We start from the raw sequence: 27,502 nt of genomic DNA, 5'->3' as shown, positions 1-27,502 counted from the left end.
CGGAATAAAACAAATAACAGCTTTGTACTTTACATAATATTGTTCTAATCTAAGGAAAAATACGAATTACTTTTTTCGTTGTTTTTCATTGTTAAAAAAAAGCCATTGATTCTAATAATATAAGAGAAATGTGCACAGAAAGAAAAAAATCATATGCAGATAACGATAGTGTATAATTCTACAATTTTTCTGCTTTTCCATATCCTAATACACGTAGTGTTAATAGACTTTCAATTTATGCATTTTTATAATACGATGTCAAATCGAGTCGAATAGATCTTCTGTGATATTTCTTTCTATCGAACAGGAAGAACATTTTATGCGCCTGACAAAAGATACAAAGATGATTTCTTCCTTAGTGTCTTAACTTCTGTTACCTGTTCTTTACATCTCATTTCGGAAAGAACCTTGCCCTCAAACATTCATCTCAAAGTCACAACATGATACATTCCCAAAATACCTTTACTCTATATCTTAACTTCGTTTGTGTTAAAAAAACTCATCGATTCGAACAATTAGAATACAATAATATTTGCGATTCGTTAAAATTTTCATTGAAACAACACTTCGTAGAAGAAAAAATGATTCTCCGGAGGAATGAATTATTCGTGTTCGAATTTTTTCACATTTTCAGCGATTCTCCTGAGACTAGAATCGGGAGAAAAATCTTTGCATGGTCCCTACGCGTTGCCCGAGATTCCATCTTCGGGACGCGTGTCTCCCGTGAAGAAGGTCGTAAACATCCAAACCTCTACTGGATTTTTTCTTGTAATCTTGCGTTTCCCATACGAGATGCAGCAAGATTTAGAGATACCTGCCGAATTCGTGCTGCGGCCAAGGGCATAATTCAAAGTTGACGTTTCTTGGCCTAAATTCGAACAAGTGTTTCTAACCCAAGTGAGAAGGTTTCCACGAAACCTATCGCTTCGAATGTTTTTCAATTCCAGAAGAAAATATCGAAAAGATTTCATTCGTTCATGCCCTTCGCTGTCTTATTCCTCTCTTCCTTTATGTCTTTGTAATCTTTTTTTTTAATAAATTTCTGTGGACATTTCAAGTCCCTGTGAATTGAGTCAGTCAGTCAGTCAGTCAGTGTAAGAAACAGGGAACAAGCCTGTGAACTGTCCATGAAATCGTTAATAATATTTAAGAAATAATAATCGTTAACCGGTGTCACAAGCATGGACAGAAATTCGACGTACATAATTCTATGAATTTGCAAGACGAATAAAAAGTTTCATGCAATTTTTAATAGTTGCGGTGTTCCTGACTCTCCTTGATTTGAAGTTTTAAGAGATACGTAACTGAAGGTTCCGACAGTATGCAAATTCTTAGGTGTCCATAAAGTACGATGTCCTTTATGGATTAAAAAGCTTATATTAATGGCCAACGATTCGATAGGAAATATTGTCTAATACTCGCATCGCGTCTAATACTCGAACGTAGTAAATGCGAATATGTAATCGCTTTTTACATGCAATACCGTATTACGAATATTACGCAATATCTGTGACATGTTTCCATAGAACGTTTCTATTCCAGCTCTGACAACGTATCTTTTATATTTTTAATATTAAAATTATCATATTGTATCAAACTTAAAGGACCTTTAAAGCTTTTTATTCGAAGTAGCTTTAACGCTTCTTTAAATCTGATTTTACGTCGTATTCATTTTTATGTAATAAATTTATGTAATAAAGATTGTAATAAATTTAGTCACGTTTAAAACACCCTGTAGATACGTAGTTAGGTGCCTGTAGCATAACAACATGATTCAAACCTAAGCCGCTATGTGTACGTAATGGATAGAGTCAGGTACCTAGCAATGAGTCAAGTTCCATCATAAACCAGTATACAAATACGTACGTAGGTTGTTTATTGAAGAATCGTGCGTGCAACTGCAACGAATCGCGCGGATAGTGTATTCTTTGTTGTACATATTAATAATTTTAGCGCGTTGAAATATTCGTTGGTCATCATCATCATTACGGAAGTGCTGTGCGTCGTAGTTCACGATCTCGAGAGAAGCTCGTATGTATCTAGAACGACGATCGTTTGTTCCGAGATCGTGCATCAACGACTTTTCGCAGAAACGGGGACAATTTTGAACAACCCGCTGCGCTGTGTGAATGAAAAACCGGTAGTGCGTCGGCGCGACCGCGTTCGCGCATTTACCGCAAAAAGAGAAAAGTGTACAAAAAATATCAACCCGTGTCCCGGGTGACAAACAAATTGACCACCGTAAAGACAATATACAACCCAGCAGTAAAAGAATAAGGGGAAGAGGATAAGAAAAAGGTAAAAAGAAGAAAAGAGACGAGACACGGTCAGGATAAAACTATAAAACGCGTCTCTGTTAAAAAGAGACGCGAATGCGAGACGATGGAGGGAACCGGTGCGAGAGGAGTGGTAGGGGAGAGGGACCTCGTACGCTTCAGCACACGTACGATGCTCCGTTACGCGCATGCGCAGTCTCACGAGCGGTTTCCATCTCCAACAGGACACTGCGCGCCACAGCGGACCCCGCACACTCCTAAAGCGACCAAATAATCAGGATGGACGCTGGAGTGGGGAAAGCGGGGCCTGTTGGTAGAGTAGCAAAGTGGGGAGAGATCCAGTCGGTGGTGGGGACAAGGCCCCGACCGAGCGAAGAGGCAACGAAGTTTCAGTTGATCACTAGAGTTCGACCGTTCATGTGTGCTCGCTCAATCTGCGCTCCGTGTCGAAGATAACTGTAAATCCGCGACAAAGAAAGACGAAGTTTTACCTTGGACTAACCGAGAACAGAGAGGCTATTCTATCTCTGGACTTCGCGATTGGCGTGTATCGTTGTTAATAGTGACTATCGCGAGAACCGAAGTGATCCGAAAATTCGCCGGTTAATATTCAAGATATTTCTTTTTCTCAAGGTGGAATTTAATCAGAAGTGTAAGTACGTCTAGCTCACAACTAGGACCATTGTCACCATTGCAAACTTGAAATTTAGTTTTGTAACCAAGTGTAACACTTCGCCATATATTGCGGTTCTTTTCAACAGAATCAGTGATTACTGATAGTCACTAGAATCACGTCCTAAGAGACGAGAAGACACATCGAGAGATATCAGAAGTGATTACTAGTGTGGTTGATGTCTCTGAAGAACGCAACTGCGGCCGACCATGGGAATGGTGGCCTGAAGCCTTAGGGTGAAGTGTCACGTTAACATGCGCTAAGGTTCAGCAGAATGCCGAAAATTTTCCTGATCAAGAATCGATTGCATCAACAACAATTGAGACTATTGGAGGCACACCACGCCGGAAAGAATTCATCGACTAATGGTGCCGAACCTCTCAGCCTCATTGTCAATAAGCATCAATGTAAGTAAACTTCCCTTATTTTAATTAGCTCCTCTTGATGCCGAGAAATGTACAGTTTTCGTTTCAGCTGGGAAACTAAGTTAAAATCGTTTTAGCAAATTTCATATATAAAATTCGTCGAGTTAATAATGAAAGATACAAATTTTAAAAATAGAAACGAGTGCCAAAATATTTTTATCATCAATATATCTTTTTAATACATCACAGCTGCGAAATTTCATAAAGTATCTATATATCTTCTATGCATTCCGAGTTATCAAGTTTTGTGACAGATCGATGTCTTTCTAACAGAAATCGCGATGCAAATTTGGACGATGACCTCGCGAGAAATTATAACAATTTCTCTCTGTCGTGATGAATGTCGATCCGCCGAGAAGATTGCGAAGCCGGTTTCGGTAGTTCATTAAAATTCTCAGTTTTCTTCGACTTGGTTAGACTACTTTTTTACACTCGGCTCTCTCGAGGAAAAAAAGAAGTGCGTGCCCAAGAATATTTTAGGGCAACCCCGCAGGTGCAAACGAGTCGGACGCACAGGTGCCGTTGCAATTTAGGAGTACGTTTGCAAATTCGATTTGCAACGCTATCATTATCTCGCATTTCGTACAACGCGTTATTGTTTCACCGTTGGTCATCTGCATCAACGTTCGAAAACTAACACCTTTTTTAACTGTTTACAAGTTCATATTAAAGACAATTATCAGTTTATCTTTCCTTATCTAAATGTTATTCAGCTTGATTAGATTTATGTACGAAATATAATTTTCTTTCAGTAACATATGATTGTCATATATCTTATGATCAAACCAATAGTAATCATAAAAAGTAATCCATCAGTTTAAAAAAGAAACTGAAGCTAAGATCCGATTAATTATTATGGATCTCGTAGCGATCTTATCTCTGTTTTAACGCTTGTCAAACAACTTACTCTTTGTAACGGTTATTACGGAAGAACGGTGTAATACGTAAACGACATGTACATTTATCACGCACTGTACGCAATATCATTTCAACGAACTTCAAATTAAACAAGAAAATAAATTTTCACGGCGAAACTACTAAACGAGTGTTATTAAATCGCTCGAGCATTATTTCAAGCAAAACAAACGAATAATGTACACGTGTCACATTTGTAATTTTTACGTGCTATATATATAGAATTTCGTGTTTTAAATATTTCAAGTGCGATATCGATATTGATTTCCAGTTATGTAATTGATTGGAAGACAGATTAATTGGCTTTTTAGCCTGGGGCGCCTATTCGGTGGCATAGAGCGAGATGATAGCCTGACGCGGTTCTTTTACAACGGTATAGTGAGTAGACAGACCGACGAAGTTGGTCCTAAACTGGTTTAGAAAAATGACTCGAACCGGTTCCTCTTTTTCGTCACTCCTTCTTTTTTCTCTCGCATCACGGACACGGTCGGTCGTTTCGAGAGCTGGATGTCGATGGCCTCGTATCGATTATCACGCGCCGCAGGTGCAAATTTACTTTCCGACGACGTTACTCATTAAGCAACTCGTATATCAATTAAACCTACAAAACCCAGAATCCGTAAGTTTGCCATCTTCAAAGGAACAAAATAAGCGCAACTATCTCTCGATAACCGAAAGGGATCGTAAGGTCCTAGGAACTCGCTGTCAACAGAAACCGTCACTTGCGTTTCTCGATTATTACGCGATAAATCAGACGAAATTATTCGACGTTTATTAGCAATGAGTGCTGTCCTTCGTGCAATTGTAAATTTGTTTACCGTACATTTGACGAAGATATTAATTTCGCGAAAAATCGACCGGATAACATCGACCGGTGTAGAGACGCGGACGCGCATTCAAGTAATCTGAAATTTGAAAAAATTCATTTTAATGCACTGTATATGGATCGTAAAACGTTGACTCAAAGATTTATCCTTGATAATGCGGAGCAATCGTTACACCTTCGAGCTGGCATCAATGTACCGTTAATAGCTAAAGATAAAGAGACCATTGAATATTAATACGGCTAAAGTCGTCGTACTTAGTAGATTTATTGCGTCTACCCGTTAGATGAGATTCAATGATATATCAGAACGACTATATGTGCTGGAATAGTCTGACGCGTTGACGTGACGATGAAAGCACTCGACGCGTATGCAGAACGCGTGCAGACTTTTTCTAGGCGTATCTTCATATTTACGCATCGCGCAGAGATTTCTATGCTCGACGAGCCACTTCCACGTTCGAGCCGGAGACTTCGATGCCCGCATACGCGGGGCGTCACTATACTTTTCACGCGCTTCGTCATAGCATAATTTAACCGTATACTTAACATGCGTACGCTGACATATCATAGTCATTTCATTGATCGAATAATATTCATTCTATATCGATATACAAAATTCCTTTAATTCGTATCCTTCAAATATAAAATCTGAAATTGGTTTCACATCAAAGTATAAATAATATCAAAGGAAATGATCCAAATAAAATTTCAAATAATTTTATCAAATATAATTTAAAATGACGTTGGTTTCTGTTTCTTCTCAGTTGTTACACGCGAATAGACGAAAGATATCGAATGAAATTTGCGTAATTGTCTGCAAAAAAGGAACAGGTTTTTACACACGTTTCGCTTATTACGGTTCAATTTGGTCACGCAGGCGTTACACGATATTACGCAACGCGTTACAATAAGAATTTTCAAGTTTCGCACGATTCTCGCGCGAATTGCGCAACGTCTCGGAGCACGGGAACGCTCACGAGTCGATCGTCAATGTCTGTAATTCCACGACGGCCAAGGCGAGCTCCGCGTACCGGTATTAGAATCTCGTGCCGGGTCGATGGAGAGGGAGTGATAGAAGGACGTGGCCGGTTCGAAGTCGTAAATAGAAAAGCGACCGGGAAAAATCAAACTCTCACATTCCTTGAATCAGAATTCTTATCGAACGTTTTGCTGCTTGCGCTAAGATTTATCGTCGGTTGGGGAATCTATATGGACTATAAGCGAAATAACGCTCGCGAAGAATACAGCTTATGAATGAGCAGTTGCATATTTAAAATTGAACCGAGTTCGATAATTTCTTCATTTCTTAGCAACGCTTTGGATATATTCAGCGAAGAAAATCCCTTGCTCTTTTCTCAAAACTACAATGAATGTTACTTTATATGAACTGATTGTGAGACAAATAGTTTATATCATTGGATTTCATTCATTTCCTCACTCGTTATGACGTTTTACTCATATAATAGGAGTTGTTCAGGTTTAGGTAAATAGATTCAACCAGTAAATTCAAACGATACGTGTACCAGATTGGTTACTATTTCCTTGAAATAATCAACGTATATACATATAAACAGAGTTCTACGGTATTAGGTTAATTTAGTTTGTTTCGTGTTAGTTCGAAAAGTCTCGAGTCAATACGTTAGATAGGTACTACTACCGATTGTTTTATTCAGTTTAGAACACGCATCCTATTTAGATGTTAGCCGCAAACCGCGTCACAAGTTGCCGTACTATCACCGTGTGCGTGGAATGTGTTAAATTCGACGCGATGAATACGAATACTGGCGACGAGCATAACAAAACATTGCCCTTAAAATAGAATTGTAAATCGAAAGATATATCGGTATGGTTTAACCAACTATCCGAAGGTCGGAGAACAGAGAACAATTTCGACGAAACGTATGAATTTTATTTCACCAAGCTGAACGAAATTCGCGAAATATACCATTTAAAATCGTGTCGCTTTCCAAAGCTAGCGTATGCAGAGTGATGTGCGACTAGACGAACGCACCAGTCAGAGGCGACGTTCGTTGACACGTAGGGTAATCGCGCACCTGTGCCAAAGACTAGTACACCAGGATGTGCAGTCATTGTGACGAATTACAATGCACCGCTCGCGGTGTTCATCGTGCGTGCATTTCGAGGCACGCGCGTGTGCGTGTACTGGTATATGGGTATCAAAGGTACGGGTTTCCTCTAGCGATGGCAATGACAACCGGGCGAGAAACCTATCAGCTCTTCACCTTTTCTAATTACTCGAAATACTACCACTTATACAGTGTACGCGTCCATTTCGTTCGTTTATTTCGATGAAAAACCTAAAATATCTCGTAAAGAACTGAAGCGTTATCGCGTACGTATATTTTAATTAATCGAAACCGGGTAGCTGAATGACGAACAGAAATCACTGAAGGACAGCTAAATAATATTTTAACAGGGGATGATTTAACGACGGAGGTAAGTGTCGCGATAAGGAACATCGGTTGGCTTTGAAATAGCGTGGAACTGTGGTCGCGCGGAAAACAGGTTCAGCTCGTGGTCGAAAGCAGTGTAAGCAGGTAGAAGACAGAACTCGGCTACGTCGTCTGGTTGTTGCACACGCGAATCACCTGTTCACAGACGTTGCACGCACACATAGCTACGGTCGCCGCACAGAAACAGCCGTATTGACGACTACCGTGCCGCGGAGGCTAATGGCGCAAGAGGGCCGTGACCGAAATTCTTTCGAAGCAAAGGGGCCAAGTGCAGAAAACGCTCAGCTCGATAAATCTGTTGCGACCGCCACCGAGTCCTTGCAAGAACGCGCGTTACCACCTCCTCTGATTTTCTCTTCAAGTTCGCGATCATTCTCCAACCATTTAGATAATATTTAACTTCTTCGGAGGTTTATTTTTTCTCAAGGTAGATGCACCACTGCACCTGTAACCAGCCAGTTTCTCCAACACTTTCGTTTCTTTTCGATCTACGCGCAATGCTGTTTCTACTTTATTTTTATTTTTTTTTTTCGTGTTAAACGAATATCTTCTTCATCCCCTTTTTCTTATTCTCCTTCTTTTTTCCTATTTTGCATAGCTGTTCGATATCTTCTCTTTTTAAGACTTTTTAAGACTAAAACTGTTACGAATCAATGATTCAGTCAATTTGAATCGGAACGATTGTTCGCTGCTGATATAACACTTGCTTTGAAGCAAGATACAAAACGATGAGAAACCGCAAAAAACAAGCAGGTGTATCGGTGAAAAAAATGGCGAGAGTTTCGACTGAAACGTGAATCTCTCTTTTTTCTCCGTTCATTTCCATCCACAATTGAAAAAAGCTCCGCGAGTCAGAGGAATCGGCTTGCATTCGCGACGCGTGTTATTACGTTCGGCGAACACTGTAATTAGGAAGCCGCGGCGCGTCGACTTGGTCGCGATTTGCCGACATCGTGAGCACACCAACATACGTAACGTCTTATTCAAAGATCATTATTCTAGCTAATATTCGAGATGATAAACATGAAACGACATGAATGAAAATGCAACAGCTAATATCCATGGTTTTCGAAGTTTTTCTGTCGCTCTACGAACTTTTAAGTAGCCATTCGCAAGGGAAAATCTGAAGCAGGTATCATTAATCATCGTTGCAACTTCAATTACGGTTAATCTAAATTAGAAATCTAAGTGAATCTGATCACGAGACTTATTCCTTAATCGCCGTGTTATATGCATCTCTTGAATAGATTTAGAGCGATTTCAGATCTTTCAAATCTTTCCGAATCTTTTCAAATTTTCTCGTAAGATATTCGAATAATCGATTATCCAGATTCTCCTAGAGCGCCCGAAAAAGATGTTTCAACCAAAAATAAGTTTCGAAATTATAAAAAAAATCTATAAAAAAATATTTTGAACCGTCAATGTGTTCGCCGAATATTTTATGCAAAAATATTAGATCCCATACGAAAGACGCGAAGTCACAGCGTGGTTTCGTTGGCCACGATTTTGCCATAATCATTGCTAAATAGTGACGGCAAGGAAAAAGGGGAGAAAATTTTCCGCGTTGGTTTTGGAACTACCGTCCGCGTTCGTTTAATCGTGTGCTAGTATCGTACCGGTTTTTCCTGCGCGTTTCCTGCAGAATGCAACGAGAGGTGGAACGCGCCGATTACGTTTCCGTATGTGCAACGAATGTCAAGGCTTAGCGTAGGTCTCGAAAACACGTTCTCCATCGTTCTGTGTTCGCCACGCTCATCACGCTCTAATCAATGGAAAAGAACTAAAAAAAAAAAAAAAAAGAGGAAAGATACACCGTAAATAGGAAAAACACTTTAGACTGTTTGTATCTGTATTTGTGATTTGCAGCATCGAATATTTTCATTTTTTCAATGCACACAGAGTGCATTGTCGTTCATAATATTCTGCTAAAAATTCCACTGTTCAAGCCTATAACATTGAGTAGAACTTTTTATCTATCTGAACCCGTTGGAGTAAACAGCGTATATAGATAATAGAGGTTTACCAATTTCCCTCTTTGAGAATAATAAGAGTTTACGTTCAAACAACGATTCAATGGTCAGGAGTTCGTTTAACCGTGCATTAGCTAAGATCTCGTTTCAATATAATAAAATTTCGTTATGTGAACATCACTTAATTGAATGAGTTTTTAGTATAACCGATTAAACGCGTTCGCTCTGGAACCCAACTTACCCCAACATAAGTATTCTAGCAACGTGCACGAAAAATTATAGATATTAAAGAGACTATATTAGACCCTACGTTATAAACTCCATCGATATAAACTGCTCGTCTTACAAGTTCATATAGAAAAAGCTTTACTCTCATTATTTTATTACTTAAATTACTGTAGTAGAATTCCAAGCATAACTTAACTGGACAACAAAGGAACTATGAAGTTTTTGCATCTATACAAACACTACATTCGTTGTAACCTTCGTCGGGCATTAGCGCTTTGTACGACTCTAGATCGAACTTTTATTTAATGTTTATATTTCGTACTTATCTTTTTGTCAGTTTGCACGTGACGTATGACTGTTACGGTCAAATGTGCCGCGCGAACGATAAAAATTTTTCATCGAGATTATTTCAACTTCACCGGTCTCATCGACAGCGCAACGCGTAGCGAGACCTCGGTGCTCTGTCGAAAGAATTGCCTGTGCGTCCAGTAGTAGTTGCATCTCTCGTCGCAACTTTTCATTGAGCGACAAAACCAACCGCGGAAGATAGTCTGCCTTGATCTTCCGTTGCGCGCCTCTAGAAAGACGTTGTTCGCGAGAGAAGAGTCGCGTTAGAAGGAGAGAGGGCACGGTCGGAGAAGAATTAACGGACAACAGGAGGAGGGACAACGTGCACGGTTCCATTACGTAAGGCAACCGTGTAGCTGCGTGTACAGTGTCACCTTGCTGTTCGCGATGCTTCGACCCACGCACAGTACCGCTACGCAAATGCTACGCAGATACGGTGCAGCTAGCCTCCTCTGTCCACACCGACTCACCTCCTTCGACTCTTCTTTTCACGCCTTGTCAGTTACTTTGCGAAGTTTAAGCCAACGGAACCGATTCTTTGCGGGGGACTAGGCACATAATATCGAAATAGACGCGCGTTCAATAAGGCGCTCTATTCGTTGAAAAATAAGGGGCACGATCATTGATTTTGTTTTCAAAATGTTCAACTCTGGAACTTTTATTCAGTAGTATTTTCCTTTTCGTAGTTCAGCGTTTGTGAATATAACGATGCAGTTCGTTTCAAAGAGTTTTCTTAATGGCATTCTTCTTTTTGAAACTTCGAAACGTTCAACTTTGGAAAATTAATAATTATTTCATAAAAGTTTCTCCCATATAATTCGAGTTTCGAATATTATATATATATATATATAGAATTATAGTAAGTTATCGATCTTCCTAACACATTAAGAACACATTTAGATTAATCGAGATCCAGACTTGTAAAATTATACGATGGAGGGAACAAGCGTGACAATAAAATACCATGACTTATACATAGTATATTGGACTTATTTGAATTGTATGAGTTTCTGGAAATTCTAGACGCTGCTCGCAATCTCGAAGCTGTCAACGTGACTTGGCTGATATTTCCACAATTCCACGATATATACATATATAAGACGTTAATAAATAATCAACATTTTTATCCAGACTCTCCAAGCGTCGGATATACTGTATATAAAATTTGCTTATCTATGTACTCTTATTTGTTTAGCTGATCTATCACCGACACGTTCTTTGAACAATTGTCAGACAACGCGGGCATTTCTCGAGAAGAATTCTTAAACAAGGAGCTCCATCTTTGAATTGCCGCTTTCTTTTTGCAGGTCCACTTTAACTAATTGGGAGTCCAGTTTCGTTTCCCGGCCACCAGATTACGAATATTAGAACGTTTTACATATTTTTCCTACATATTTTAGGTGCAGATACTTTCCAAAGCCAGTTAATACGATTTTAATGCGTAACATCGTTTAACTTTAAACGATGCGCCAGAAAGACTTTCAAAATAGGGATTTCTTAATGATACGACACGTGATTCATAAAATATGCAGAGCTTCCATAATTAACACAAATCCTTGTGTACTTTTTTATGGACTCTGCAATTATTACGAATAAAAACGGTACACGAATTATTGCATTTTACGCGGCTCTTAATTATAACAACAATTAATCCCTTGCGGACGAGTGTCGGCATATAGTCACCCGTATCTGTTCACAGTTCCCAGTACTCATTTTGAGGTGTCTGGCGTACTTCTATTTTTCTGAGCGATAATCTTATGCGTATTTACGCATGGGTATAGTAAATTAAACAGTAATAACTTTTTGATGAAAGAAAACTATAGATCTTTAGAAATCTTATCTACCGTTTAACATAAACTCGCGATGTAGGATGATGGTCGAGTCAGGACGAATTTCAGTCTTTCAATGGCATTACCAGACAAATCGCCAAGCTTTTTATATATTTTATATATTTTTTGTAATACCTTGTCTAAAAAATACAGAAAGCACATGTTCGATAATGATAGAAATGATGACAAATATTATTTTGAACCTGACAGAATAGAACACGACGACAATGCTTCAGACAGTAAAAACGAATTCCGTTAAACAAGAATACACAACAGTGATAGTGAAAATAGTAATGAACTAAATTTTGAAAAAAATAATACAAGTTTCAACAATGAATAACGCAATCGATCAGCGTATATATTTTCTCAACTGCGCGCGCCAGTACCTCTCGTCCATAGCGACGCTCGCTCGTTGAGCGGACACGTTCGCAAAGGGTTAAGAACGATACACGCTTTATCCCTTGATCATCGTGATAACCAACTGACATTGATACGATGTAAGTGTCGCATCGGAACAATGTTGATCATATTATTATTGGTGATGCGCATTCTTTGCAGTAGTCACATCTTATTGCTCGTGTATGTCTGTTGAGCATGAGTTTACTGTCGAGTTTACGCTTCGCGTCTGGATCTGATTCTACCATTTGATTTTTTCCCCATTTTAATCCCCCATAAGCATGACCCGGATTATTTATACACTCCATGAATTTATGTAATTGTGATAGTCCTAGTTATAGTTATCTGAAGTGAGCAATTACTGTTATTCGTGGTACCTTTGATCAAATTCTCCATTGTTCGATTGAGCAAAGCTTGACATATATATATATATATTACAAGGGTTGCCATTTAAAAGTTAAAATAGCCGAACCATGATGTACGTGTTACTTTTCGCTGAATAGATTTGATTTTGATCAAATCACTCAGGAACGAACATCAAAATCACAAGCGCAAAAATTATTTTTCCCGAAGGAAGGCGTAATGCGACTTCATCGAACGCTCTCCGTCTCTCAATTAAAATTTCAAAACACGCTACAAATTTGTAGTGCAGAGAAACTATACTACGATTAGTTTCGAATGTAAAAATAGATCGGCTCGACGTAGTAGGACAATGGTTTCTTCCAATGTAATTACTATATACAATAGTCAATAGTCAGATTCGCGACCGATAAAGGGAATCTAGCAGTCGTCCCGAACGAGCCTCGGAGAATGCAAAATTTGCACTGTGCATCGATTACAAATCTTTAATGGTACGCTTTCGAGACACAAACGCACAAGTTGGTTGGAATGGCTGGAAAGTACCGAAGCGGGAGATCAGCCAGTGAAAGACAAAATTGGCGCATTGTTTGGGCCGTCTGTGTATCCGCGTGAACGCGAATAAACGATAAACGATGGCGTGTAAGCGGTGAAGGTTCGTAACACTGCGGGTAGCCAAAAGGAAAGGAAAGGAAAAACTGGAGAAAAAAAAGGATTTAAGGGAGTGGTCGGAGCGTAAGTAGGTCGACTAAGTCGAGGCGTTCGATCGAGCAGACAACAACCAGCCACGAAGCTGCCGCCAGGCCAATGGCTGACAAGATAGAAGCTTCTCCCGCCAGAATATTCAATCTGCCTCTTTTTCTTTCTGATCATGAACTTCGTGTTCGTATGATTCCTATAGGGTTTCGACGAAGAACAGTCGTTCTCTTCCTCTTCAGATCTTAGATTTATATGTACATAGATGTTGTAGAGTTTTTCTATACAATCCTCGTAATGCTGCAATCAATGATAATGTAATATATAGATATTGTCGACGATAGAAGGGATCGCTGCAGGAATATAATTTCATCTTCTAGTCATTTTTCTTCTTGGTATTCTAATTTAATATAAATTCTTCAATATTAATAGTAACATCTGCATTTTCGATCATGAAATCTATTTACTTCTGTTCGTCTACGATAAATGCTATTGAAACGTTGGAGCCATCTTTTCGTTGCCCCAAGCCTTTCAATCGGAAAGAGATGAAAGAGCTTTACGCTTGCGTCGTTTTTTAAGAGAAACAATCCTGTTTCGTCGTATTTCAAACGTAGGCTACAGTTTAAAGACACGATGCAACTACTAACGCTCAAGACGTTGTATTTTTCGCTACGACAGCGTGAACCGAAGAACTAAAATGCGAGTCATTAAAAAGCGATAGATAAACGACCGGAGGAAAAAAGCAAACGCGACGTCATTGCGTTCGTCATCGAAGACTCTTCAACCCGTTACTTTTTAACGTTGAGCACCGTGAGGCTCGGTCGAACATTCTCGCTCGCCTTGGACCATATCTTTATAGCGATCGAGTTCGCGGAGCCTCATTTAAAATGGAACTGTCTATGCGGTGCGCTGGCTCGAGCTAAAGCATTATTATCATAGTATCTCTGTTGTATCTTCTGGTTTCTGTAACAAGGAAAACCCGTCAACTACGCGACAAAATCACCAGCAGGACGGGAATCGGAATTTATAGTAGGAGATTAAGCGACGATATCGTAAACCGCGCGGGTCCGCGCGCGATGCCGTTTACAATGACGCATACTCAATGTCACGCGATCTCCTGACGTTGATTCCAACTTTTCTACGATGCACTTGCTCCTCGTTGGCTTCGTCTTCTTCGTCTTCTTCGTGACACAGCTATCTCTGGTGACAGTAGCGACATCGGTCGTAATCCAGTACTTTCGTGAGATTTAGCCCAGAAGTTTCCTATAATTGGGAGATTAAAAGAGAAGAAAGACGAATCAATGGTGATTAGATCTGTTTTGATCTTCGTGATTATAAATGTGATTTATTTCTCACGGGAATGATAGGATCTATAAAACCCAAAGGATCAGTTTTGTCTGTGATAAAACTTGAAAAGTACTCATTTCGATGTTGTAACCTGTTACACCGTTTACTAATGTATTATTTGACACGTAGCACAACGCTATCTTGTACAAACTACACGACGAAATAATCTCTCTGTGATAGAACGAGTACGACGCGAGTTTCGCGTTAGATTTCGATCGTTTAAAATTAGATACTTGCATAGATTCATGTGACTTTATCATACTTACATGGTAGAGAGACATATAGAGAACGTTAGTTTAATATAGAACGAACGTTACGAGGGTGTTGCGTACGGTCAAGGCTTGAACAGCTATCAGATCTTTCTCGCTTACCGAGAGACCGTTCGGTCTTTCAAGATTCCCAACCGGTCAGCTCTCCCCCTTCGTTCTCTCTCTCTCTCTTTCTCTCTCTCTCTCTCACTCTCTCACTCTCTCTCTCTCTTTCTTCGATCTTCGACTCTCGATAAGGACTCGAGGCGACTGGATCCTCGGTACAGCTAAATTGCTCGAAAACTCGCAACGCGGAGAATCGAATGGGCATCGCGTCTCTCGGCAGGGAGCTGCTCGTTCTTGCCGAAGCAGACTCGAAGTACCGGTTCTTGTTTCTTCTTCTCGCTCTCTCGTGGCCTCCCTTTCTTCTTCTCTGTCCAGACGGAAGAATAGAAGGAGGGAAAGAGAAGGATAGAGAATTCCTTGGAGGAGGGAAGACGCGACTGGAAGAAAAAGATCGGTACGCCGGTCACGAAGCTTGCGCAGGTATTTATAGCACGGCCCCGGACCTGTTCGAGGGATTTGGTCGGAGGATCTCACGTACACGGACCGATTCTGTTTGAAGGTTGCTCAACCGCGAACAGAACCCGCCATTTTGGTTCCTCTCTACCGCGGACCCGTTGTTACCTTCGACTTGGAGGTGTGACGCAACCGCTTGCGTAAAGACGCGTCGTTAGAAGCATTCTCTAAACGTTTGACCCACCGTCTCTATATAACCATGAAATCTCCGCTCATAGAAACGCGTTTCGCCCGAGGGACGGAATTGTCACGATCGCTGCTGGTAGCACTGAAACGAAGGACGTTCGAAATCCTAATGATGATGACAGGTGCCATGTACTGTATGGAAATATCGAAGATCGGTTCTGATTGATAGCAGTCTATTAGTATTTATTACCTTGATATTCTTTGATGGTTGAAGAAGTGACGAATTAAGTAGCAATGAAAATTGAGATTGCTAGCGAAACGAGAGTTCATTTCCCGAGTTTTTTTTCTAAAATCCTCACCTATTACGAGATACGTAGATAGCTCTTCGAGCATTTCGATCCCGTCGTGATATTTCAGTTTTTAAATCGTCCATTTCATTTGTACTCCGCCGTGTTACATTCCTACGATATGAGAAGATACAACGAGATTTGTATTATAATAAAGGCAAAGTACGCACGCATAGATCGTTTTCTGAAAAATAGCGGTAGACTGACTCACATCACTACGATTGTCAGTCGTAAGCGAGAAGAACACATTCCGTGTTCGAATCGATAGTCGAAAACGCGATCAAAGTTAAAAAAGAATGCAGGGCGGAAAAGGCTTTCCTCGTCGCTGGCTCTATATAGACGGCGCGCACGTGCTCACAAAAAGTAGCGTGTCCTCGCGACTGGTTTCCTGGTTTCCGCTCGAATGGCTTCGTCGGCCGACACGATGTCCTCGTGCTCCATTCGCGAAACAGTCGGTGTCAAAGTCAAGAGAACGCAGACCCAAGCGGATCCCGGTAATAGAGAGAAATTACGAATGCGACTCTACGGCCAGATGCCTCAAGCCCGGCCTGATCGATCAAGCGATTCGAGACTGCGTGTAATTGCCTCTCAGACTGTCCTTGAAGGGCGCTCCTCCTGTTCGCGTTTGTCCGCCGTAAATATCATTGTCGAACGATGGAAAGTTGCACGCCGTTGCAATCGCGTAGCTTACTCGCTTTACTTGTACTCGCAAGGTTATCGTTATTTTATATTCAAGAGCGTCGTTCGATCGGGTAACGCGTGTAGCTGTAATGCGAGCTTGAACAAGGTAGCGTATGTGAAAAAGATAACCGTAAGGCGAAATAGATTGTAGACGTTGGTAGAAATAGTGTAAGCCAGTAAATTTCGAATCGGTCGACTTTCAACGTCGATCGTAGTCTTACCAATTACTATGTAAACTTTGTAAGTGATACAGAAGACGTATCGCAAATACGTTATAGTGTGCTTCTCTCTTCGCACATTTCTCTTCAACCAATTCAATTTTTCCAATCTTTTCTCGTGCAACTTTTCGTACAGTTCATTCTTTCTTCGTATCTTTTATGAGGCGACTTAACACGTTGACGCCGTGACCGATATTCAGGGTTTTCTCTGTGAGGCGGCGCCCGAATGCACGGTCTGCTTCGTGGAGCGGCGCAACATCAGATTAGACTGTTCAACACGATCGCAATTTTTCAACTTTGACCTCAATTTATTTAGCAAAATTACAAAAGTTATACGATTCCTGGTGGGTTCAATGAATTCCGTGGACTTCAATTAATACATTGATGTACAATAGTTTGGCAATATCAATTTGCATATATCTGTAAATGTTAAGTAAAGCTGACGGGACCAACTTTGGCCCTAATTTTGGAATACTCTTTTCGATTTTTCTCAAAAAGTAGAGGTTTGACGCGAATTTTGACAATCACACGCAATTCTGTGACTATTTTTCTATAACAAACGTTCATAGCGCGAATCAAAAAATTTTTCAATTCAATTGTACAGAAAAAAAAAATAGTCATGCATGTTCGTCGCAGAAGGACGGCGCGCGTAAGGAACATGCACGATGAAAATAGTGTTAGGTTACGTTAAATTTTTAAAATGGTCTGATAAAAGATCAGTATGTATGCTAGCTACTTCCAAAAGTCACAGGTGTGTTATTGTTCAGGGGAAAAAATTATTGATCGCCTTTTAAGTACAATGAATCCCCACAGAGAAGAAATGCCAAGTGAAAATAAAGTACTGTCCAAAAAACATTCACATTTTCTGCAGTTGTACTAAGGCCCCCAGGTAAAACGAGATGACGGTGTAAACAATGTTATAAACGCATTTCTAAAGCAAAAGGTAGAGAGCATGCCGCGAATAAAACCAAAAAAGTAACAACATATTGTGATCGTTGTAAGGGCTAGCCGGCACTCTGTCTAACACGTTTTAAAAAATTGCATAAAAATAGGAAATAATTGTGCTGTTTATAATATTGAATCGTTATGTTTTTACTATTGAATGTGTGTTTATAATGTTGAGATAAAATAACATAAACCTATTTTGTACTACCTATTTTGTGAAATACAAGTGTAATCCATCGTGATGCACGCCGCCTCACGGAACAGACTCGTGTGACCCATCAGCGATACACGCTGTCTCACGGGACAGACACGTGTGACCCACCAGTGATATACGCTGGCATCAATGTGTTAAACGGTTGATAAGATCTAACGCCCGTCACCGTTCATGAGAGAAGCGGTTTTTCGAATGAGTTTTAATGGCAGCTTGAGTTAAATCGTGTGCGAAACATCGTTGCTGCTCGAGGACGAATTACGAGGCGGTGCGTGAAGGACGTACGGAAAGAGAGTATAACATACGGTACCTACGAACCCCCTCAAGGTTGCTCGTAAATTCAACCATCCTGACTCCGCGACGAGAGCCCATATTATAAACCGTATGCTCATTACTTATTCCAGACGCATCAAGCATTAAAATTTTGTCGCCAACTGAGCCAAACTAAATTTGCGAATTTTAATCATTGAACAGTCTTCTCTCCCAACGACGATCGACCTATGAATTTGTTAAGAATGTTTAAATTAAAAGAAAATCGGGTTTTAGAGCCAAAGTTTCATATCATCCTACTATCCTTTTAATTATTTTCATCTTTTTTTGATTCATCCAATCATGATGATGCATCCAAATACTCCAAGAATAATCCAATAATCCAAACATAACACGGTCTCAACAAAAATACTCGGTACGGGAATATTATGTAAACATAAGAATATTCAATTCAACGATACAGATCGCGAGAAAACAGACGATGATCGAGCAACGACCCCGGAATCATTACGCAGCAGCAGTCCAGCTTCTTCTCCACCGCCACAATGGCAATCGAGCACTCCAACCGATACACCGCCGCGTCGATTCATCTCGAGTATTCTCGGCGGAGACGTACCATATGGGAGCAGAGGACACGTACTGACTAGGGCGGAACGTAAGGAATATAGCAGCCCACCGATCGTCCCCTCCTCTAGCGATGCTACTCAATTTCTCTCGAAATCGGAGAAGCTGGTGCTACCCAGACCTGACACTCCTCCAAAAACGCCAAGAGTCGAACCACCGACTAGAGTGTCAGTCATTCAGAGGGTGCCTTCACAAGGTCAGTCGACGTCTAGGAGGGAGGATAAGGTTGAGGTGCCACAGGTTCACGAACCGGAACAGGTATCTTCATCATGTTTCACTGGAACTCTTGGGTCTGAATTTCTAATCGCTTAATTTCTACCATGCTACCTTACTATGGCCTGTGTTAACAAACACGCTCCTCTCTACTCTTCATTTTAAGATTTCTCAATTTTAACGATTTCATTTCCATGGTGTTATGTGTATAATAAAGTAAGCTATGTCATATCTCTGAAATAGTCAACTTTGAGTGGTACTAGGAAAATTATGGCACTCTGCACATCTATAACGATCTTTCCATACTCACAAAAAAATAAAAAAAAAATGTCATAACTCGACCGAAAATAACTAAAACAATGTAGAAGGTGTTGGTTGTGTGTATCTTTACTCGTTTGTTATTCATAGAAGCGGAAAGGGGAAACGTTCCTGTTTATTTATCTCGCGCATACATATACTAATTAATTCTGGTGTAACCACCTGCGAAAATCTATCGTGACAGCTAACACAGAGGACTTATTTTTTGCAGGAACAGCCAATCGATTACGCCGTACCGAAGAGAAAGGAAGAGGACGAAGAGCGAGGTCGCGAAGGTGCAAAAGTATCGCGCGCGATCGGTAATTCAATTGCCAGGCCTCTTCTGGCTATGAGATTATCTGGTCCTCAGGTAGTTCACGCAGCAGCAGGACACGGAAGGTCTTCATCTTCTGGTAGCAGCGGGAGTTCCGGTTCTAGCAACGGGTCTAACAACTCTGGTAGTTCCTCTTCGAATTCAGGCGGAAGTGGTAGCTACTGCGGAGGCGGGGCAGTCACAGGTGGTAGTGGAGGCGGTGGAGCTGTAGGCGGAGGCGCTGGAGGTGGAATGAATCCTGGTGGAAACGGCCGCGGAAATTACGGGCCGAGTTCGCCACCCACTGGCTCTTTACCTCCCTTCTACGAGTCCCTCAAGGGCGGGAATAATCTGGCAAATTTCGCAAATCAGTACAACAGTACTCAAGGTATGATAGCTAATAATGGCTACAAAAGATATCTGGATAAGTTCTATTGTATTTATTATATATTTACATCATACTGATTAATTAGTAATATTTTCATATGACTTCAAAAACATGATACATTAAAAAATAAGGATACATGCAAAATTTTTTCTAGTCACTGTATAATATGTAAAATATCCAAAACGAAATATTCGTTCCTTATGTATAATAACTAGTAGATGATATAAATCTTCCCTTAGGTATAATTTCTTTAGCCGTACTCATAAAATTATGAATACACAAATATTCGCAGTGTATTATTAATCTATAAATATACTATACTATACTATAAGTCAATTACTAATATATGAATAAAATGATTGCCTCAGGAAACGGATATCTGACACCATCACCGGCGGTAGGAATGGACTGCGACGCAGGACAGCAAGACATGAACTCGCAGCATTCTCAATATAATGCTCAAGAGGGCAAGCAATACTCTCTTCTACAGAATGTGTGCGCATCTTATGGTTTGACACTGAAAGAGGAGGAAGATCTATCCTCATACAAGATACAACCAAACGATTTGCTATCGGGACATTATGGCGCCTATGATATGACCGACACAGGAATGATGGTAGACATGGTGACGGGTGCCGTTGTGGATCCTCTTCAGTTCACCGCTACCTTGACCTTTAACTCACCCTCGGATCATACCGCTCTTCTTGAGAGTCTGAGTGACGCTGCCGATCTGTTTCTACCAAGGCTACCAGCTGAGGATGGTAGCAATGATCTTCTGGAAGAATCTTTGCACTCGCCAGCTTCGGCTGGAAGTGGAATCGGCCAGGACGGCGGGCAAATGACCACTCCCGTAGAACCGAGCGTCGATCCTTTCCCAGAGCACAGCATGGCCTTAACCAGAGGCTTCGATCCGTCGAGGTAAGTACTCGTGAACAATCCTGTACTCGGAATCGAGCTGCTTTCGATGTTCGCACGCGATACGCCTCTCTAACGTTTGTGAATGTCACGTGTTCTGTTGCATTGGAAATCGAGACTGCTCTTTGTACTGGACATTGAATCGTAAGAGAAAGCTGTAAAATTCGCATTATTAAAAAGGATTCCGGGGTACCAAATGAGATGCACTCGAAAGTTGTTCGTCGACCGTCGTAAAATAATACAAACAAACAACCATCTCTGTTCAGGAGCAGCTACACAGCAGTTCCTCAACATTTCAGTTCGAAATTAGGGTTGAACTACGCTGCAACAGAGTCAAATTATCAGCCCATCTCCAAGGAACGCCCGGAGCTCGCGCTTCACATTAATCAGAACCACCAACACCAATCGGAACCGCAGTTGCAACAGCTACAGATACAAGTGCAGTTACAACAACACCAACAGCACCAACACCAGCACCAGCACCAGCAGCACCAGCAGCATCAGCAGCAGCAACCGCCGCCGCCGCAGCAGCAGCAAGCCACAACGACCTCTTCGCATCAACAGCAACACCAAGGACTGTTGAGTCCAGGATTAAGTTTTACCGGTAGCGGTTAGTGTTTATATCGCCTCTTTCCCTTTCATTCTTCGTAAAATAGTAAAAATATCCTACAATAAAATAAAGAACCTACATCTACTGTAACCATAGCTTTACTGTAATTCATTCAACGATAAAGTTAAACGCTTGATACTATTGATCTTAGGTTTGGAATTAGATTCTGGTAGTAGCGTTGGTGGGAGCTTACCAAGCCCAGGAGCAGCTAGCTGTTCTTTGGACGCCGCCTCGACCAGCACATCGCCATCCTGTGCTCTGATGGAACACGCACCAAGCCCGGCGGCTACAGTGTCCTCTGCGTCGGTAAACACCGTACAACCGACTGGCCCTGTCGGAGAACCACCACTGACGCAACGGGTCGGTGTACTGCAGCAAAGGGTAAGCACCCGAAATTGATCCAGGCAAAAGCATACTTTTTGTTTACGAACTTGAATACGGCTAAGAGTATCTGTATGGCATTGTTGCTGGATCCGAAAGCCCGCCTTCTTTTTCTCTCCTTTCTCTCTTTACTGTCCTTTGTCTCTTCTTATATTTCAGCTTTCTTGCTTCCTTCTTCTTCTCCTTTTTGCTACACCCTTCTTTCTTTTCTTCCTCTTTGCTTCCTTCTTTCTTCTCTTTTTTGAAGTCGACCACATGTATTTACATTAAATGTATCATCTCATTAGTTTCACAATTAATCGAATTCTTTGTCACGATACAATTTTTGTGGCTTGAAAAGATATAACTTTTTATAATAAACGCGGGACTATAACGCTATTCTATGAAAACTATCAAGGAACAGACCTACGCCTGTATGTTCCAAAATGCTTAAACACTGCCATATAAATGATTAAAAGCTTCCAAACGATACTTGTTTGTAGAATATTTCGCTTCGTTCAATTCAAACGCATCAAAGTTTGCGCGATAGCACAATTATGCAATGCCAATCAAACAGAGTGCTTCATCCGTTACCGATTGAGTTACAAAATAATAGATTAGATGGGTTAATAGGTAAAACTAATCACGATTTTGTTACAGCTTGGACTTCCTGGTGATTGCCAATTGGAGTTTGTAAACGGCGGCCACGGAATTAAAAATCCTCTGGCGATCGAGGGTCAGAGACAGGCTGCGGCTACTCGCGAGGAAGAGAGAGCAGCTCGACCTCCGCCTGGCAAGGTAAACGTCATTCTTTGATGTTTTTCTTCACCATATATCGCATATTTTATTAAGATTTGCATTCCTCAGGATGTAGATTTAGTGCTTTACACACCTACATCCCAGTTTCTGATTACCGTTCCAGTTTTGTCGTTGTTACATATTTCATGCGGTTGATATGTACTTCGCAACATGCCCAAGGACACGAAGAATATTTTTAATAAATGAAGAAAATTCGTTGATTTTCAGGATGACGATCCGAATCGTTTCACATGTCGCGTGTGCACCAAGAATTTCAGCTTGCAAAGACTGTTGAATCGCCACATGAAATGCCACAGCGACGTAAAACGTTATTTATGCACATTCTGTGGCAAGGGTTTCAATGACACGTTCGATTTGAAGAGGCACACCAGGACACACACCGGTGTTCGTCCGTACAAGTGTAATCTCTGCGAAAAGAGCTTCACGCAGAGGTGCTCTCTGGAAAGTCATTGCCTTAAGGTTCACGGTGTTCAACATCAATACGCATATAAGGAACGTCGCACAAAGGTAAGGTTCAAAATTCAATTAACATACAACAATATCTTCTATCTTTTTCTGAGTCACAACGGTCTTGTATAGTAGTAAATCATTTGACATAATTATAAAAAAAAATAGTTTCTCTTGACGTTATCTAATATAGAAACGCGTGGTTGAATTTGTAATAAAAATATATATCGAAGTAAGTTATTTATACTTATACAGGTGTAGTGTATGTTGGTCCAGATCCTTACTCTAGCAGTGTTAGATTACACTTGAGAGCGATAGGGAGCACTGTGATACATATACAACAAAGGATATTACCAACAAAATTAACCTTAGTGTGTAACTGTAACTGAAAGTTACAAGAGACAGCAATAATAATCTACTTATACTATTTTTGTTTCTCGACCTTGTAACCTAGAACAACATTCATATTCATAGGCATAATAATATAGATCTTTCCTTTTTTTTGATTTTTTTCTGCTTCACTAAGTTCTATTTTCTTCGTAACAACGATATTCCGGTAACGGGTATACAAAAGAAAAAATGTAGAGTTTTCCTAGAAGTAATTACAATCAACAGTTTTGAAATTTCTGCAATTTATATAACTTGAGCTTTTATCAAAGAGAATAACTAGATGCACATAAGAAGGCGGCGATATAACACCAATTTCTGGATATAAGATTTTAAAATTAAATTTAATTAATGCCTTTATTTCTGTTCGTTTCATTCAGGTGTATGTATGCGAAGAATGCGGTCACACGACGCAGGAGCCGGAGGTCCATTACCTACATCTGAAAGATAAACACCCATACAGCCCAGCTTTGTTGAAGTTCTATGATAAGCGACATTTCAAATTCACCAACAGCAATTTTGCCAACATGTTGCTCCAGGTGCGCAGATAGACTCCAATTAGAGTAGAGTATGACTGTTTAAAATGTCGTATAAATAATAGAAAAAGAAACAATAATAAGAGGTAATGAGAACGTGATCGGTAACTGTTTAATTTTGTACCGTGTTTTTCTCCGTTCCTTGGTAAACAAAGAAAAAAAAGAAACAACGTTTGAAATTAAGAAGTTAGATAGATAGACGGGGGAGGGTGGGAAGAAATACAAAGCTGATCAAAACAGTAAACGTTAATAAATTCATAAGAGATAGAACAAAAGGATATATGTTTATATATAAATATATGTATAGATAAATATAAAAAGATGATGTGTAGGGTACGTGAAGAGAGACGAGGAAAAAGAAATCCGATATTCGAACAAAAAGAATAGCAGAAGCAAGAACACGAAATTGTTCTTCGTCATGTAACTCTTCAGGGTGGCCTGTTGCAACGGGACTCGCGGAATACGGACAGCTGCGTAAAATCAGCCTCGAAAAGCCTCGAAGCACCTCTTCAACGTGCCACGACATTGTTGCACCTGAGTCGAGCTTCCAGCTTGTGATGATGACTACAAAGACAGCGAGAAGACAAAGAAGAGGAAAAAGAAACGAAGGAAAGAAGAACGAAGAGGGAGGATTTTTTAGCTATTCGACTGGAAGGCCATCAAACGCATCTTGAAATAAACGTCGCGCGAAAAGTACCTGCAGATGGCCCCCTTAAGCGGTGATACACGACGGCGTCGAGGGCCGATGACGATCAGATTAATTGCGAGAATCCACGTGAATCTCATAATTGTCCACGAGATTTGTACTGACCCGTGAATCCCAGAACATAGACATAAAAAAAAAATAAAAAGAAAAAAAACACATTTGCATACACAGTATTGCCTTATTGAGTACACGATAACTGACGCATAAGGTTTTATCAACCACATATAGGTAGATATATAATATATGTATATGTGTAGACTATGAAATTTAGGTTACAAAAAAAGACGAAAGTCAAAGTTACGAATAAAAAGGAAAATTATACCCAAAGACTCGGATCGAACGTTTCAGGAATGATGACCATTTCTTCTCGTCGACAAGATTTCCTTACCACGAGATGGGGTTACGCGGTCCTCTTTAGAACGTTTTTTTTTTTTCTGTTAGCGATACATGGCAAGTTACGTTGTTTTCCGACTTAGAGGGTAAAAAGTTACGTAGAAGTATCTGACATTTGCACGAGACCTGTGTCAGGTATTTCTCAAATTTTCGTTACACCGAGATAACGATACATATTTTGATAAACATATCGTGTCTTGAGGTAATTGTTCTTATTTCCAATCGTTGCGTTTCGACTGAGGCATTTCGGAGAAAAGGGGAATGCAAAAAGAAATTTTTTGTTTGTTCTTTTCTTTTAAATAATAGACGCCTATCGGTACGCGCTTTGGGAAATCTGTGATATAATAACAATTTCGCTTATTGCACCTTGGTTCTTTTATGGGACGAGCACTGTCATAGTAAAGTGAGATTACACGATACACATATACACAATTCTTCACGGTGTTTTCTATATACAGAAAATCCCCTTCTTCTATTTATTTTCTGATTTCAATCGTTGACATTCTTTATTACTTTAAATTTGATATGATTCATTTTATATATCAAAGGTTTTATTACTTTTAATTTCTTAGTAAAATTAATATATTGACAAACGCCAAAAAGGCAGTGCATATACAGACAAACATAATGGGGTTTCGTGCAATTCTATGGTGGTAGGTTATATGATTACTTGGGCGACACATGTATAACAGCGTACGAATCTCTTCGCGATTCGATTTATCGATAAAGTAACAATACAAGTCATCATCGAGGCACTTATACGTAATTTCGCGAAAAACCTAAATCCAGGTTATGCAAATAGGAAGATCTGCTGGTAGCAAACCGAATTGTACTCCGCGAAACGGGTATATGCTCTTTTAGAAACACCAATTGGTTTTTGACTAAATTGCACAATCGATATAATGTTCTTATAAATCTTGACCTATCATATTTTGCCGCTAAACAAATCAATCTTTCGAAATCTAAATCGATTTTAAAATCTAAAAACCGTTTAAAATTCTCGAAATCTTATCGCGGTTTTATTGAAATGTTATTTGAATATTGGGATATATACATACTAGGACACTTTGCAGTTCAATTACATCACTTATTCATTTCTTTTTACACAGGCAAAACAACAATATAAAAGCTGAAATAAACACAATGAACAACACGTTTCGAAACGTACATTTAAGTTGTGATATTTTCCTTTGAATATAAGTAAGTTTCCAGCAAATTTACAAAGTGTAAATAGTATTCACATGCAAGTAATTGTTAGAGTATTTTCAACATTCTTTATCATTTTACAGTATATCGTGCGGACGAATAGCGCAACTTGTATATAGCAAATATTAATTAGGTTGCACGAGATGAAAACAGTCTTAAACCTTTGATTATCTGGTACCTTTTTTTTTTTGTATCGATAATGTATACTATTTTCGCTATATTATATCTTGACAATACTCGGGAATAATAGTACTTCTCGTGGTAATCTATTAATTATAACTAATACTATTTTATTGCTAATATTATTGTATTTTAATTTTAATATAATATTATTATTATATAATTATTATTATATAAGTATTAATAAATATTATTATTTCTATTATGATTATTTAATTTACGTCCAGTATTGTTCGAAACTAGCATTGAGATATTTCTACTATCATTATTAATACAAATCTCCATTTTATACCCACTATCATTTGCACCAATATTCACCAATAGTTATTTATCTTGACCTTTCAAGACGCGTCAGGACACTCTATCACCTTTCCCTCTTTCTAGTATTATTACAATATTATGTTTTCCAACTGTTTAATATTATGTTATTATTAACATCGTTATTTCTCCTCAATTAATAATTCTGTCTATATATTGACTTTATTAATAATTTAGAAATATATAAATATATATTTGTATATGCATTATCTATATACCTATATATCTATACAAATATATAGATATGCAGATAGATAGATATATAAATTAAAAAAATATATATATCGACGTTATCACATGCTATTAATAAAGTACGCCATGTACGTTCGAATTTTTGAATGAGTGTCAAATGACTATCGTATGTGTGAAAGATAGAAATGAGTGTGTTTCGCACGGCTGTTCAAT

The 27,502-nt window shown here is 39.6% G+C and overlaps 1 protein-coding gene across 5 annotated transcripts; it reads left to right on the top strand.

The window, feature by feature from the left end:
• The first annotated feature begins 1,943 nt into the window (after positions 1-1,943).
• On the top strand, positions 1,944-26,981 carry LOC122573428 (transcriptional regulator ovo). 5 transcript variants are annotated; one of them, XM_043739776.1, is made up of 11 exons: positions 1,944-2,928; positions 3,038-3,356; positions 18,849-19,267; positions 19,752-20,220; positions 20,589-21,138; positions 21,402-21,739; positions 21,897-22,126; positions 22,766-22,903; positions 23,132-23,431; positions 24,139-24,297; positions 24,727-26,981. In XM_043739776.1, exons 2-11 carry the CDS (start codon positions 3,224-3,226, stop codon positions 24,850-24,852), a joined length of 2,862 nt encoding a protein of 953 aa, XP_043595711.1. In that variant the 5' UTR covers positions 1,944-2,928; positions 3,038-3,223; the 3' UTR covers positions 24,853-26,981. The 5 variants fall into 5 exon arrangements, with proteins under 5 accessions (XP_043595711.1, XP_043595712.1, XP_043595713.1 ...); XM_043739777.1 differs by having other exon boundaries at positions 1,946-2,928; positions 21,402-21,745; positions 21,897-22,105; XM_043739778.1 differs by having other exon boundaries at positions 1,950-2,928; positions 21,435-21,745.
• Positions 26,982-27,502: the final 521 nt, after the last annotated feature.

The sequence above is a fragment of the Bombus pyrosoma genome, linkage group LG12 (genome assembly GCF_014825855.1).
Source record: "Bombus pyrosoma isolate SC7728 linkage group LG12, ASM1482585v1, whole genome shotgun sequence".
Lineage (NCBI taxonomy): Eukaryota > Metazoa > Arthropoda > Insecta > Hymenoptera > Apidae > Bombus > Bombus pyrosoma.
Note: the sequence above shows the minus strand (reverse complement) of the source record. Positions and strands in the feature narration are given on the sequence as shown.